At 49.1% G+C, this 16309-nt stretch overlaps 1 protein-coding gene across 1 annotated transcript in view; it reads left to right on the top strand.

Annotated features, from left to right (window-relative positions):
* Window positions 1-16309, top strand: part of PTAFR (platelet-activating factor receptor) — a 19509-nt gene extending 3200 nt beyond the window's left edge. Inside the window, exons 2-3 of the mRNA XM_010576272.1 lie at window positions 8766-8957; window positions 12780-16309. Of these exons, the coding sequence (XP_010574574.1) occupies window positions 12835-13896 (1062 nt within the window). The 5' untranslated portion in view covers window positions 8766-8957; window positions 12780-12834 and the 3' untranslated portion in view covers window positions 13897-16309. The remainder of the gene's footprint in view (window positions 1-8765; window positions 8958-12779) is intronic.

Genomic DNA, 16309 nt, shown 5'->3' with positions numbered 1-16309 from the left:
TTTGGAAGGAGAAAAGGTACCAGATAGCTACAGAAGCACTTTTCAGTAGGGTCTTGGCCTTGGTTTTCTGTGGAAATAACTTGTCCTCTGTGTCCAGTTCCCACAGAATGTACACAGGGGTCTACCAGAGTCTGGCTCAGCTCCTTGCTACTTTCTGGGAGTCCAGAGATTGCTCCTGAAGCTCTTGGTTCCTTTCTGAGGCAGGGAGGTTGCCTTCCCCTTCATATGGAATTTGAAAGGGTGTATCTCCTGTTCAGCAATAGTGGGATGAGGAAGGACCTTTGCGAGTTACTTGGTTTCTTGTGTCTGAAGATAAAAAAGGGAAACTGCAACAGCAACCTACGCACTTGTGGATTAAAGGGGACAGGGTGCAGGGCATTCCTGTCTGGTGCTACTGTGTAGTCTGGGGATGAGAATGGAGAATCCCCTGAGCATGTAGACAGGCCTAGGTCTAGATTTTGCCAGATGTTCACCAGATTAGCTAGATTACACCAGGTAGAAAAACTATTCAATAAAAGCCAGACCAAGTTATGGCAGCTATAGAAAGCCTGGTTGATCAGCCAGAGATTAAATCTATTCTTGATAAGACATAACCAGTGTGTTATTTAACATTTATCTTAGTTTGGCAAACACAGTGATGTGCTCTAAATTAGCTGTTCACCCCTTTTCCTTGGGCAGTAACAACTCTTTTGCTGTATGCAATTTGTATTTCTGGAGTATAACTAGTTGTGGGGGATTAACTACAGCCAATGTAGTGTTGGATAGAGGGACCCAAGTGGGAGAGATCAAGGGCTTGTGCTTTCCACTTCTTCCAAATGAGAGTTTCTTTTGCTAGTCTTTCTCTGCCCTCTTAAAACAACTGAAACTGGAGAGAAACTGTGAGAGCTTGGCCTTAATGTAAGAAGTTTCCCTCAGAAAGAGTTGGGTGATTGCAGTGTGTTATCTAGAGCAAATGGGCTGTCTTGACTTCCTTTTCCTCTTGCAAGCTGCAGTGTGAGCGAGACCTCCCCTGCTTGGGCAGCTGAGCCCTACAATTCACAAGCAGAATGGGGGCATCGTCCCTTGTCTTGTGCACCAGCACAGTGTGCCTGGGCCCGACAGTGCGCGGGGCTGCGCCAGCTGTGTTCAAAACCTCCTTGTTTTTGTTTTCCAGAACTACTGCTGGCAGTGCACCTCCTGCTGCTGGGGGCTCCCCTGCCTTCAGCTCCAGGGCTAACTCCTCCTTGAAAGGTGAAGCTCTCACAGCCCTGGCTTTGTGTTGTGCACAAAATGGGCAGATGTTTGGGAGTGCTGCTCCTCAGGCTGGGGTCCTGTCTTTCCCACTCTGATCTCAGTGCCGCAGTGAGCACCATGCACACTTTAGGTAGATCTAGGACGTAGTTTTGCTGCCTGACTCGTTAGTGAGGTTTGGCAGCCTTCCTACTAGGAAGCCCCCCTGTCACACCAGCCAGAGGGCTTTGGACTCCCAGGGCAAGAATGGACACGTAGTTTGGGGCAATTAGGTCCTTCCTTTGCAGCAGATCTCTGCCTCAGCCTATTCAGTGCTATTGAAATGGACTCTCCTGCATTATTGGCCTCCCTGGCCGCCTGCTTCATTCATATTCCCTTTCTGGCATATTCGGTTGTCCTGCAGCAGCAGGGAAGTCCAGACGTAGCATTAATATTAACATTAAGGTGCAAAGTCCCCTGCTTCACAGCCACTACTGGATTCTCATTGAAGCAAACAAGGATGTAGCCTGAAAATGATCGATGGGATTTATGTGTCATCCATTTTCTTGGGTCTGGTCGAATTGCTTCCTTTTCAAATGCTAGCAGGCCCTGTCTGGGCACTTCTGTAACAGTTTTTCTGGGTGGAATGGGGTTTGCAGGAGTGCATTTTGATGACATGGGGAGCACCTGTAAAGGAAAATAACACTGGCACGCATGCCAGTACAATTATTGCAGTTCAAATCACAGAACTGAAATGTTTTGGGGAAGGACCTCTGTCGGTCTTTAGATCAACCTTGTGTTTGAAGTGGGGCTGTCATTAATGCTAGGTGAGGTCAGCTGTGGCTTTATCTAGCCAAGTGGTAAGGATGAGACCCCTGGCCTCTCTGGGTTCCTGTCCCAGGAATGCACAGCCCTTCTAGCGAAAACATTTCACCAATGTCCATCCTGACTGTCATGCACCCCAGTTTGTGGCTGTTGCCCCTTGTCACACCATATGCCACTACTGAGAAGAGTTTGCTTCCATCCTCTTTGCAATTTCCCTTCCAGCAGCAGCAGGTAGGGATCAGATCGTCCCTCAGCCTCCTGGCTATCCCAGCCTGGCTCCCTCCGTAGGACGTGACCCAGGGCTCAGGCCGTGGTGGCAGTTCTCTGCAGCATCACCAGTACCAAGCAGAGGGGATATTAACTGTCATTCTGCTGGCCCCGCTGCTCCTAGCATAGCCTAGCTTTCCTTATTCACAAGAGTACACTGGCAACCTTCTTTGTTGAGGAAGGCCGTAGTTAAACTGGTGCAGCTTTGCTGTTTGGTTGGGAAATTGGGGTATTTGCTGCAGCTCTGCATGCTGCACTTGGGTATCTGGCAGGCTTAGATGGGTGGACTACAGGACATGCAAACAGCCAGTTCCTTCTGATAGCGGTGCAGGTTGTGTGCCTGCTCTGATGTGCTTTCAACATGCTTTTGTGCACCAAACAGTTGTGATTGATTGTCTGGCCCTTCAGGGCTGTCTCGGAAACATCACGCCTCCTTCCTTGCAGAAATCGGTGCCCGTTCTTAACAGCAAGGAAAACCCAACAACATTTCCTTGTCAAACAACTCACGGTGAATAAAAGGAGCAGACAGAAACACATGTGATTACTTGTTATAACACAAGTGACTCAGGTGGATGTTATGCCCATGACCTAAGTGATGCCAGTGCCACAGTACATGTCTGGGGAAATCCCATGTGAAACCTGAGCAGAGCAATGCCAGAGCTGCTGCCCTGGGACTGTGGCAGCAAGAGGGAGTGGGTCCCCCATATGTCTTCCACCCTTTCTTCTGAAGCTGAAGGAGCACAAGAACCAGGATGGGTTTATAATGCTGCACAGAGGGCAAGGAAACTAGCTGCCACAGCCTGGAATATTTTCTGGCTAATGTTTCCCCATATGGGGACTCACACAGCAAAGCGGTCTCATCCTGATGCTTTGCCCTGCTGCAGCAAGTCTCCACCTCCAAGGGGAGAATTTGAACCAGCACTCGCCACTGTGTTGGCTCCTGGTCCCAATATCTGGAAGGAAATGAGAAGCACAGAGGATGGATCTGCCGAGGGCGCTGGCCCCCCTTGCCAAGCTGAGACCACCTCTGCGACCCTGGCCTGGCCGGGGAGTGTCCCTGCCCTGGAGCTGCTGCAGGGCAGAGCTACCCCGTCTCAGGCCTGCAAGGCACCAGATGACATGGGAGCATGACAAGCCCCTGGCCAGAACAGAGCCTCCACCGCTGTTTCCCTACCGCTGCCTGCTTGAGGAAGGGCCACAGGAGTCAGTGTCAAGCTCCAGGGTGCAGCTGGGGCATGTCTGAGCCCTGTCGCAAGTGCCAAGAGGGAAGTGAGTCACTCACCTGTGAGCAAGCGCTGCACTGTCCTTCCTGTCCAAGCCTCTTCCCAGGCAGGAGCATGCTGACGGCTCGGCCCTGCCGGTGGCTCAGCTCGCAGCAGGGACCTAGTGGGCTGGGGTGTCCTGGACCAGGTGCTCTGTGGCCCTGAGGTAAGAGGCTCCTGTCCCTTCTGCTTGCTCTCCCAGGGTGCTGGCCTCCCTCCCCGAGCACCACGGGCTCCTTCTGTGTCTGGGTGTCTTGGAACATGGGCTGGCTGCGCATCCCCCCTGGATCTCTGAGCCGTGGCATCTTGGACAGCTCCAGGGGCTTCAGAGCCATCCTTGTCCTCCCTATCCGGGTGCGCTGGGAAGACGTGTGCTCGCTCCCCATGCCCAGCAAGCAGGGATGAGGTGCGTTGCGATGGCATGAGTCAGGCTAGCGCTGCCATTGCCTTTGGGGCTGTGGGGAAGGGGTCTGCCCTCATCTGGGTCCTGTCCCACCCCTGGGTGGTAAGAACAACCCCAGCTTTGCTTGGATGCTGCAAAGCGAGGTGAGGAGCCCTGCCATGGACTTTCCTCCTGTGAGGAAGAGGAAACAATGCTTGGAGCCTCTCAAGGAGCCCAGCCCCTGCCTTTGCCTGGAGCAGCAGGAGCAGAGTGACCCCGCTGTGGGCAGCCCAGCGAAGGCATGGTTTTCCCCTCTGACAGAGCTATGACAGCCTGGGGCTGCAGCACATAAATCCTGATGTGGTGGCCTGTGGAGCTCATCCCTCTGCACCGTGCAGCAGGGCTGGACTTGGGGTCCATCTGCCAAAACCAGCCAGAGTCTGCCCTGCTCCCTGCTTTGCCTGCTGCCGATGAGGCAGTGCGGCTCTGAACAGAGACATTTCCTGCCAGGCTGGGTAGTCCCAGCAGCACCACAGCGAGCAGCAGAACCTGTGCCCTGCCTTTGCAGCTGTCAGATGGCTACCAGGAAGTGTCACTGCTCGCTGCCCCAGGAGGGGCTCTCGGACGCTAAGGTGGATGTATTTCTAGGCCGAGCAACCCCAGCTTCAGGGCATATTCCTGCAGAGTTGTTAATAAGGTGGGGATGTGTTGGGCTCTGAAATGCTTGCAGGGGAAAGCTACAGAGTTTATTTAGTATTTCTTTCCTGCAACAAGCAAAAGGAAATTGTGCAGAGAGTATGAGATGAGTAGTGCAAAGTCACAGACAGTAATGCTTAGCGTCAGATCATCAGCCGCTTCACCTTGAAAGGAACTTCATGTCCTTTCAAAGACCTGTCCTGGCACTCAAGAAGGCATCCTGGTGACCAGGACCAGCAGGGATCACGCTCACCTGTGTGCTGGTCCCGCACCTGCACAACTCTAAGACTGGTGGCAGCGGCTGGTGCTTTCACAAGGTCCATCTCGGTATTTCATCTTGTCCTTGTTCACTGCTCTTGTCACTGAACAGTGCAGTCCACAGTGCACGCAGAGCCTGTCAGCTAAAATGCTCCTCCTCTGCACTCCATAGAGAGCTCTTCTCCACTAATACAGTGTGGTTTTGCTCTTGGAAAGAGATCTCTGGATATTTGCTTAAATACTATATTTTCAAAACCAAGACACTTTCTGATACCTGCAAAATTTATATGTGATCATCAAAAGCGGGTATGTTGCTAACAGGCTCCATCTCAGAAGGAAACGACCCCAAGGAAATATGCTAGAGGCAGACTGCATACAAGGAGGCAGTGTGCATTTTTCACAGCAGTGTGCACTTGCCGCGAGAGTGCTGATACAGTGCCAGAACCAAGGGGATCAGCCCACTGTCTACCAGCCAGCTTGCATGAAGTTATCCCCAGAAAACATCATTTGGAAGAGCTGCTCCAAGATCTAGCATCCTGATACAACAACCTAAAGTACCATTAGTGCTACTTAACAGCATCATATGGGAATCAGTTATAGTAAAAGCAGCTTATTTATTAGATTGTAAGTTTACTTGATAAAAATAAAGGCATATTCAAGATATTTTTTTTTTAACTTGGTCTTGCATAGCATTCAGTGTTGTCAGACTTTGCGTGCATCCCCCACACTGGAAGAGTGGTAAATAACACTGAGAACAGGGCAGTCAAAAGCTGCCAGGACCACTTAATAAGCCAGGCCACCACAAACAAAATGCATCTTAATAGTGGATTCAAAGTTAAGCGCTCAGAAACAGGCAGCAGTCCCAGAAGAGCAGGGGAACAGAGTCCCCAGGCTGGAAGGGATGCGAGAGGGAGGAGTGCTGGCTGAGGGTTCTGTATGAGGGGTAATGGGACCTGTCAATGCATAACAGACACAAGGCAGTTCAGGAGGGAGGGGGGGAATTTTCTCACCCTTTCTCTGTTGCCTTAGTACTGGGACTGCTGAGTCTGGGTCCCCTTCTACTTTTCATGCTTTAAATGCAACAGCTGAAAATGGAGATGATGAGGAAGGGAACTCCCCAACTAAATAGGAGGTGGACAAGTGCAAGCCCGGCAAGAGGCCAGTCTACATGACCAAGTGGTTGTTCTGGGCATTTCTGTGACTCTCAATAGCTTGAGGCCTAACCTGAGCATTTGAGGCAAGGCTGAAAAATTAGTAAATCCAGAGAGCAGTGAGGAAGCACTGACATGGTCAGGTCCCAGCTTGGGGCAGTTAGAGGTGTCCTGACTCCAGTGGGAGTGCTTAAATCAGAAAGCAAAGCTTGTGTCACTGGTAGAGTTTCTACCCATCAGGTGTCTTTGTGTCTCTCACCACTGAACTTATGTTTTTGTTGTTTGGTTCTCTGGATTTTACAAAAGATCTTTTTCGCTGAAATTCAGCGACAAGCATGTGCCCCATCGGTGGCAGAGCCAAAGCAGGGCTGAACAGAGGAAGGATGAAGCCTGCTGATGAGACTCCTCCCCAGGCCAAAACCTCCTGGGCTTTCATTTCCTCTAAGAACTTGGCTGCAGCAGGACAGCAAGCTTTGTTTGGCTGTTGCTACAGCCTTTGCAAGCGCTCCCCTTCCCTCCGTGACCAGACATCCTCACTGGCTGCTCTTCTCAAAGGCATGGACTGGCTGCCAGACAACCTCATTAGCATGCTTTTATTTTGTTTTTAATTTAAGCTCCCAGAAGCAGTCTTACAGGCATAACTGGAGCTCTGTGTGGTCCATGAAGGGTCAGGTTCTTCAGTCCATCTTTATAGCGGTGGATGGGGAAGGGGGAAGGAGGGAGGATGGCAGGTGGCAGAGGGAAGGAGACTGCTGCAGCCTTCATCCCAGCACAGATCTGTAGCATCACTGCAGGAGCCTCATCTCACCCTTCAGGTCACCCTGACATGGCCTGACAGAGGCAGAGCCTGGCTGCCCCCTGGTCCCCAGCTCCACACAGCCAGCCCTCCAGTGCAGCCCACCCTGCTGAGGCAGGGCAGGGTAGAGCAGGCTCTCCCACCCGCACAGTGCTGTCGCTGCGGGGCTCCCTTACGCTGGGGGAGTGCTCAGCTCAGGTGGCTTCTGAGTCCCTTGGACACCCCATGCTATTGCTGTGGGGGACAAGGGTGATCCCACAGCAGCTCAGGGCACATCCAGCTGTGGTGCCAGTTGTGGTGTCCATGCACCTCTGGGTTGTTTGGAGCTTCCCCTGAGCAGGCCCCGGAGCAGCAGGACATCCTGGTTTGTGAGCGGTTTGCTGAGCATTTGCACAATGCCCTGCCAGGCTGGGAGCTCGGCTGTGGCTCCTGGTGTGGGCCAGGCACCCAGGTGCACAGCCTGCCTCTGCTCACCCCCGGGCACCATGCTGAAGTGAAGGCTTTGCCTGCCCCTGGCTGGGGACATACAGACACCAGCATGGACAGAGGGTGGGTTCTGGCACCGCAGTGGCTGCCCTGACGCTGCGCAGCCCATCACCTCAAGATGCCTAAGGCCAGGCAAGCCAAAAGTCAGCATCCTGGCACAGCAGCGTTGCTGCCGTCCAGCTTGCCCCCTCCATCATTGCCCCATCTCCCCAGCTGATGAGGAGGTTGCTGTGTCCCAGTTCAGAGCCAGGGCTCACTAGCCCAACAGCAAAAGCATGACTTGAAGGTGTCCCAGGGTCCCTGCCAGCTCCTGGCTCTTGGAGAAGTTTGGCTGGTGTCCTCAGCTGGTGTGGCCCAGGGGACACAACCCTCAGCCTGTCCCTGGTGGCTGTCCCAAGACATGACACCACACCATGGGGGTCTCTGGTGCTCCTCACAGCATGAATGTTACCAGGGCCTACCATGGGCTGTTTGTCATAGATGGCATTTCATGAGAAGAGCCAGGAGAGCCAGCCTTCCCAGGGGAGCACCAATGCAGACTGGCTTCTTCTGCTTCTGCTTGGGCCCATGTTGTTCCACATCAGCCTTGTTGCAGGCTCAGGCACCTCTTTGTGCTGGTAATGGACTTTGTGGCTCTGTTCCTATGTGTTTCACACTGAACCCAGGCACCAGACTCAGTGCTTCAGTTCCTGTAGGTGTCTGCAGGTATGAGGTTTGTGCAGAACATGGTGCAGATGCTTCAAGCTCACATCTGCACTGTGTGCAGGTGTAAGAGCAGTGTCTGCATGGAGGGCAGGTTAACCATCAGCATGGGAGCTACAACTTGGTATTTACAGGTTAGCTGGGACCAAGCTTTGCTTGTCATTGGTGTCTCCCTGAGCACCCCACCAATTTGCATCACTGTGATGAGTGTTCTTCAGGCTGCCACAAATAATGGTGGTCATGATGTGAAGGTGGATGGGCCACGTGAAGACCTGCCATGCTGTGGTGTCTCAGTGTCCACTGAAGGTCCCTGAGATAAAAGGAGACTTGGGATGGCTGGATTCCTGGGTCTGTTTAGCCCCAACACAAGTGTGAAGGATACTGCTAGGGAATGAGTCTGTCCATGGGATATATGAGTTTCCTGGCACTTCCTTTCCTTGAAGTTATTAAGTGAAAGCTCTTCTGGCTTCTGCTATTCATCTGTTTGGAAGAAGGATGCTCACATACTGTCTAATCCCAGATCTAACCAGGGACATGGAGTGGATTTCTATTCTGCCTTTAGAGGAAAATCCCAATTTGCTCTCTTTCAGGATCATCAGAAGCAGAGATAACTTTGAGGAAACAGCTTTAAGGACTTACCAGATCTTTGCTGTGGTTAATTGTCTTTCCTCTACAGCTTATTTTATTTCTCATTTCCTTTGAGCTGATGTCACACATTTCCTCTTCTCTAGTGACTCTGCAGTCATGCTGCAGTTGCTCCCATTCTGGTGTCCTGTTCTTGAGAGCTGCCTGTGTGGAGACCTTCCAGCCCCAGGTCAGAGAAAATAACACTTGGCAGAAGACTGAGCATCCTCAGTAAAACACCCATCACTGCTCTACTAAAGCTGAAGATGGACATATCATGCTGAATCCTTTTGACTGTGGTAAGCAGAAAATATGCTTTATTAGTACTATTCCTCTTAGAATATACTTTTGCTGATGGCATAGTTTGTGTTAGCATGGTCTTTGCACATTGCAGCCATGAGGCAGTAAATCCTTATTGAGAGAGCATGGCCCATGGGAAAGTGTGTAGACTGGGAGCAGACTCTGCAGTTCCCCCAGCCATGCTCTGCTGTGCAGCTGGTTACTTCCACCTCTAGTTCTGCATATAATGGAGTTGACGATATAAACCACTTGGGATTATTGGCTGGTGTACTAGTGTACAAGGTAGTGGCTTGGGCTAGAGTTGCCAGGGTTTTGGTAATGCAGCACAGCCTGCTGCAGCAGAGAACAGGACCCACACTCGCCAGCCCACACCCTGACCACTGTGCCTGTTCTCCTGCCGGCACAGAGAACATTTATGTGTTTTATACAAAGGGGAATTGCTTCAACAGGAGAGGCTGAGTGATATCCCCCATACGGTACTCCAGAATCTAGGGCTTAGGACATCTCACAAGTATATGGGAGATGTAAGCTTGAGTTCCTCAGGCTGAAGAGGGAAGTGGGTATTGAGTAAATTTAGTGGGGAATGGTACCATGCTCTCTTCTAGCTGTATTTTGTAGAATATCTGGCTTGACAAGTGAGAAGGGAAAAACAACTCTCTTGTGATTCCCTGAGGGACCTTGGCATTGGCACCATACAGCCTACTAAGGCAAAGACAGATGAGCTCTACCAAGTGCTGTTGGGACCAGGAGACAGCACTGCCATCTCCTACAGCCCACCTTTCCCAGAGATTTCTAGCAGATTTAACAATGTAGAGCAGGTCCTTGCACTCATCTCTCCAGGTCAGAGCACAGCCCCTTAGCTCAAACCCATCTTTTGTGCAGGGCTTTGCCATGGAGGGGGGCGTGCAGGTTTGCTCTCCCTTGCACCCCATCTGCTAAATCTGGCAGCTGGTGGGCAGGCCTGGAGACCCCACCAGTAAAGTCCACCAGAGCTCCTGGGCAAAGTTTGGAGGCTGCCCAAGCCCATGTAGAGCACCAGAAATGGAGGGGTAGATGGGCAGTGTCCCGCGGCACAGTCTAAAGGGACTTTGTGAATAACAGTTATGCCTATGTATTGGATGTGGGCACTTCTCTCCTCCTCATGAATTCTGCTAGTGGGATGCATCACCTTTTTTTTTTTCCCTACTCTTGGTATGTTCAGGTCTGGTGCTACAGTGATAGAGCACCTTTCATTGCGAAGGTTCCAGCCCCAAGCACCAGAACTATTTGCTGCAGTTGGCAGATAGTCAGAACAGTGGGTTTACAATGCGGATTTGAAAAAAAATAAGTTCTCTAATGATCTTAGGTAATTAGGACTTTTTTTTCTTATTCTAGTGTCAGAATAGTGTTATCAAACACACAGCTCCCCACTAGTTTCTCCTGCCCCTGCACAGCCTCACCTCTTCCCTGAATGCCTGCATCTGCTAGGTGCCCTCCCAGGCTGAGAGATGCAAACCTTTCCAACTGGTATATGTCCTTACCAGAGATGGTCCCTCAGTGGGTCGGAGAGCTGGGCTTAGACACAGACATTTATTTAAGGCCATGTTGTGACAATTACTACTTTTCATACATAGATGAGGGTGTGGAAGCAGATCCATGAGATGACCAGTAGGACTTGCCTTGGGTCCTGCATGAATCAAAGTTACAGCAGGGAACAGATCATGGGCCCCTGCCTGCTCTGGGACCTCTCCGCAGGGCAGCAGTGAGTGACACATTACTCTTCAGGGATGTGCCAGACCTCTGTGGCCAGACCCTGAAGTGTCATGGCCCAGACCATCCTCACCACCTGGCAACCATCACCTGAATCAGCTACTACCCTTTAGAGATCAGTGGGTTCTCAGCAGGGTAGCAGAGATCAAGGTGAAAGAGGACAGATACATGTGTCACCTGGCCAGCTACTAGTACTGCCACAGCTACTTGTTAATTCACATGGAACATGGCTGAAAGATTGAGTTTAAAGACACTCAAACCTCAGTGCTGCCCAGCATGCAGCAGCCTGTGAAGGTCCAAGGACAAGTTGTGGATATCTGTAGTTGTCATGTCCTTAGGGGACCTGTGAGGGGTGAGGAGGGACAGGCTTGGGAAGATGACTATTGCCTTCCTCTCCTAACAAATGGAAAGAAGTACCGAGTGGTTTGCAGAGTTTTCTGAAGAAAGGAAGAGCTTTCTTGAGCTAGAGCTGACTTTGCATTTGCAGAGGAAAACTGCAAATGTGCGAAGTGTGAATGAGGAACCAATGGCACATGGTCACAAAGAGAGACTCAACGCAGAGAGGGTGAGATGGGGGTTTATGTCGTTAGCTGCTGCTGGGGAAGATCCAGAAAGTTTCGAGGCAGGAGGGTGCCTTCTCAGGAGGCAGCAGTCTTTGAGGGAAAATGCTTGTCCGCAGCGCTGGCAGAGCTGAGGCAAGCACATCACAATGTGCAGCGCCTGGCATTCCCATCATAACTCGCACAAGAAGTTTAGGCTTCGTGACTGGCAGTACAGTTTACTCTCAAGGAAAACCACCATGTTCTGCAAATTAGGTTAAAAACCCAGCAAGTTTACCATTAGTGAGCAACCTAGTGTCCTTGCTGGTGGCTCTCAAACTGCTTTATCTGCATTAGTCAGTTAACTTCCCATGAAGGAAGAGGGAGAGAAAAAGCAGATCTGCAGGACTGTGTCAGGAAGAGGCTAGTGCCTGCCCAACATCAGACAGGGAGTTGGCACTAAAGCCAAGAACAGGCATGTACGTCCTCTGGATGGTAAAAGCAGCAGGTTGAAGTATACAAGGGATTAGACCAAATCCATGTAAATCTGAGACAAGAACACATACAGTATTGATGATGCAGGAATTTGGTATGTCCAAACTGTAAGCAAGATTTGAAGAAATACTAACTGAGGTAGGGACTGGTAATATTAAAAACCTGAAAGTGTCTCTTTAGGGACAGTATTTGTCAGCAGCCTCACCAGCGACACAGGAAAGTACAGAATTGCTGCGGCTGACACTTCCATTTGATGCAGAAATGGTAGGGGGAAAAAAAAGGGGGGGAGCCAGATTGGTTTGATAACAACTTGAATACAAAATGATGGCACAATAGACAACAGCCAGGATTTTAAGAGAAAGAAACTGTAGTTAAAGTCAACAATGAACCACAAAACATCACCCTTTAGGATTAGTGACTCATCTTTTACATCATTCACTGAATAAAAAAATTGAGAGGTCTGGTAACCTATTAAGTGAACGTGAGATCCTATAGTGCCTGCAACTAAGAAAACAAATACAATCTTTACAAGTGTAAGCAGGAAAATGTCAGAAAACAACAAGTAGAGGGTGACTCTGGAAATGGCAATAGTGAGACATTTTTACCAGATACTGTTTCACTTCTGGAATTTCTAGGTTAAAATAAATGTAGGCAAGTTAGAAAGCATTAGCAACCACAGGGGGGGAAAAGAGACCCAGAAAACCTGTTTGCTTATAGTAAAAGATTAAGAAATGTGAGACAGAGCAGAGTAACAGATTATTTTATCTAAGAACCCCAATGCATAAAAGTCTTTTGAGATTAGAGATTAGTGATCTGATATCCACACTGTAACGAACAACACTGGATGAAGACACAAAGGCTAGTATGGTGTGGAAATAGGATCAAAGAGAGGACCAAGGGGACAGGGCAGGTGTCTGTGGCTGGAGCCAAGGCATGGAGCAGAACTCCTGTGGTCACAGACAGCTGAAAATGAAAGGTGGGTTTTGGCTTAGCAATGGCACCATACCAATCAGCTCGTTTTATACTTTGTATTTTTAGGTAAGAAGAAAAGCTACATCAGGAAGTCCTGCTTCAGACGTGCCCACTCAGCACCATGTCTGGAAAGGGTAAAGGCGCTGCTGAAGGTAGTGCCGATTCCTACATTTCATGCCACATAGACTCTGAGTTTCGCTACAACCTCTTTACTGTTTTCTACAGCATCATTTTCATTCTGGGCTTTGTTGCCAACTGCTATGTGCTCTGGATTTTCAGCCGTATTTACCCCACCAAAAAACTCAATGAAATCAAAATATTCATGGTGAACCTGACAGTAGCTGACCTGCTCTTCTTGGTTACGATGCCAATGTGGATTGTTTACTATCACCACCATGGAGACTGGATCATGCCTGAGTTCCTCTGTAATGTGGCTGGCTGTTTATTTTTTGTTAACACCTACTCTTCTGTTGCCTTTCTGACGGTCATCACATACAACCGTTACCAAGCTGTGACTAATCCCATTAAAGCTGCTCAGTTTACCACCCAGAGAAGGGGTATCTACTTATCAGCAGCTATCTGGATCATAATAGTGGGCAGCTCTTTGTATTACCTTTTTGACAATAATACTAATCAGGAGGAGATTGATTCGAAGAATTTCACACGGTGCTTTGAGCGCTATAACTCTTCTAGCAGTGTTTCAGCTGTTCTCACCATTCATGTCATCATCTGCATCCTCTTCTATATAATTTTCCTTTTTATACTAGGCTGGAACATCATAATTATCAGGACACTGTTCTCCAAATCAGTGCAGCCACGGAAGAGTGCTCATGTCAAGCAAAGGGCACTCTGGATGGTTTGCACAGTGCTGGCTGTGTTCATCATAAGCTTTGTACCTCATCATATAGTGCACCTGCCCTGGACCCTGACTGTTCTGGAGCAGTGGAAGAAGGAAAACTGTCAGTTGCGCCAACAACTCAATGATGCTCACCAGGTGACTTTGTGCCTCTTGAGTATGAACTGTGTGTTGGACCCTATCATCTACTGCTTCCTCACCAAGAAGTTCCAAAAACATCTTTCAGAAAACCTGAAAAGCATGAAAGGGAGTCGCAAGTGCTCCAGGCAAACCACCGACACAGTGATTGAGGGCACCATTCACCAAGAGGATGCCATTAGGATCTAGTTCAGCCCTGTTCTGACTGCAGATTGAGATGCATGAATTAGTCACCCATCTTTTCTCAAGAAGAGGCACTGAGGGACACAACAGAGCACCAAGATATTACAGTTCCTTTTTTCTATTAGACAGAAGAATGGACACTCATTTTTTCTATCATCACATGCAACTGGCAGAACAGGAACCTGCAGTAATCTGGCAGAAAAGCACCTTCTGTCTGGGCTGATGTTCTCATGGGCACTAAGAACAGCTCAGACGATCTGCTTTTACGTGAAAGAACTGTGTCACTGAGTCTCTGCAGTGCGCAGCTAGAAGCAAAGTGCACTGAAATTATCCATTGTGTCAGCCCAGACAGCACCATCCCTGGTCCTTTGCCTGCCAAGCTCCCACGAAGAATCCAGTATCAGAGCTGTAAGAGACTTCTAAAAGACCTGGAAGAACAGACTGAGCTGCTAGTATAATCAAGTGACTTTTCTAAGCAGTTTCCATGGTTCTGTGAAGAGAGTCTGAGCTGAAGAAGCTCTTGAGTGGCTAGAAGGGACGTAGTCCAAGGAGTTCGTCAAATGCCATCCAAGAAGACATCTGCACCTCTGATCCCTTCTTACCTACTCGCATGGTCTGCCAGGGTCCATACTCAACAGATGTCTGGGTGTAGCTATTATAAACTTTTGCCTCTGCTCCCAGCTCTTGAATCAGTCAAGTAACTGGACTAGTAGGCAAGAAAATGAAGACAAATTGGCAGTGCCTCAGTCCCTGTCCCCAGATCAGCATTATGTCCAAAGGGGACTATTGTCTGCCCTGACCTCTTTTATGATAGCAGAACTGGCATACCAGCAGCCTCTTGCACTCAGTTTAGTAATTTTTGGCTGACTGCATGTGTCTGTGGAAATCCAATCTCACTTTGGAGGCTCCAGATAACAGAAGATTATTGTCAGCATGGGCATTATGATAAGAAGAAAAAAAGCTTAAAACGCTTCAGTATCTTTGTTCTTATTTATTTAAGTTAGGGTTGTAGCAAGGAACTATATGTTATTCCTTCCCCCAGCCTTTCTATTTCTGCTACGAAGAAATTAAGCTGACTACTTCTTGATATCCTACCACAAGTATTAGGTCAGGTCATGGCTGCTTTCTGAGCAAAGCAGTGCTGCACAGTGATACAGTACACTTGACAGACAGGTAATTCATGTACTCCTACGAGCCTAGAGACTCCTCACTCAGGGCTGGCTGCAGTCAGTTGGGGCCCAGGGCAAAGTGCTTTTCCAGGGGTGCTAAGTCACAAGACACTCAAGGTTCCTTTTGTGACCCAAATTGCTTAATCCAGCACAGGAAATTGGGCAGGGCAGGGAACTTACTTGTTTTCACAACAGTTTTTGGTTCCCTAAACTACATAGGAGTGTCTGGTTAATGACAGAATAAGTGTATCATCTGACCTGTGACACCAATTCTTCATGTGCAAGGACAGCAGCCTTCCTACACCCACCAGAGAATGTGAAAGATAAGCTCAAGTCTTTCCAAAGATAGGACCAATGTCTGTATCAGACCTTGCCTACATTCAGTAGAGATATGGGTCCTTCAGCTTTTATGCTTACTTGTGTGAATGAGCAAAAGAACTAAGACATTTCTTTTTCTGATGCCATCTGCCAGGGCCAGCCATGCACTCCAGGCCCAGTGCCAGGCAAAGGAAAGAATCTGATCACAACTTGAATGCATTTCCCTACTGGTCCTGGATTCTGCTCTAGTAATGGCCACCCATAAAGAACAGGGGCTGGCACCTCTTAGCAGACAGATAATTCCTTATGTCCCTCAGCCATGTTCAAAGCTTTGCCCTGAATCTGCAGTCATCCAAGCCACAGCACACAGCAAGGGGGGGCAATTTCTGTAATTTAAAAGCCTAAATCCCACTTGCTGGAGGAATCTGCCTTTGTATTGCTGCCCTCCCCAGATGGCACGTTCTGGCCAAGGAGCTCCTGCAGCTGGCAGATGGGGTGGAGCTTTCCTCTTTTCCCCTTGCCACCCCATGGGTTAGCAGAGCTCTCTTGCTTCACAGCCCCTAAAGCACTGAACAGATGAAGTCTGGCAACTCTTAGAGGAAATGAAAAGAGGTTTTACGTGGAGATCTGGTAAATGTGTGATCTTCTTCTACTGATTCCCGGAAAGCTTGCAACAGAATTTACAGTTTAGGCTACCTACTGTGGGTAAATAACATGCTTTACTCCACAGAAAACAGCTGTAAGGCCAGTGTGGACTCAAAGAACAAATGTAAACGTGCATCTAAGGAAAAGGGTAAGTAGAGGAAAAAGCCCAAAGGAGGCTTCAGGAGGATATGTTGCAGTAATTGTAACAATGCGTTTCTAAAAACCAGTCTGAGCTTTTACTTCTGTTCCTGGAATTACTTTCTCAGTTTTACCGCAATGTTGCATTA

This window comes from Haliaeetus leucocephalus, unplaced genomic scaffold (assembly GCF_000737465.1).
Source record: "Haliaeetus leucocephalus isolate CR32 unplaced genomic scaffold, Haliaeetus_leucocephalus-4.0 Scaffold517, whole genome shotgun sequence".
Classification (NCBI taxonomy): domain Eukaryota; kingdom Metazoa; phylum Chordata; class Aves; order Accipitriformes; family Accipitridae; genus Haliaeetus; species Haliaeetus leucocephalus.
The sequence above is the reverse complement of the archived record's forward strand: the minus strand, read 5'-3'. Positions and strand labels throughout refer to the sequence as shown.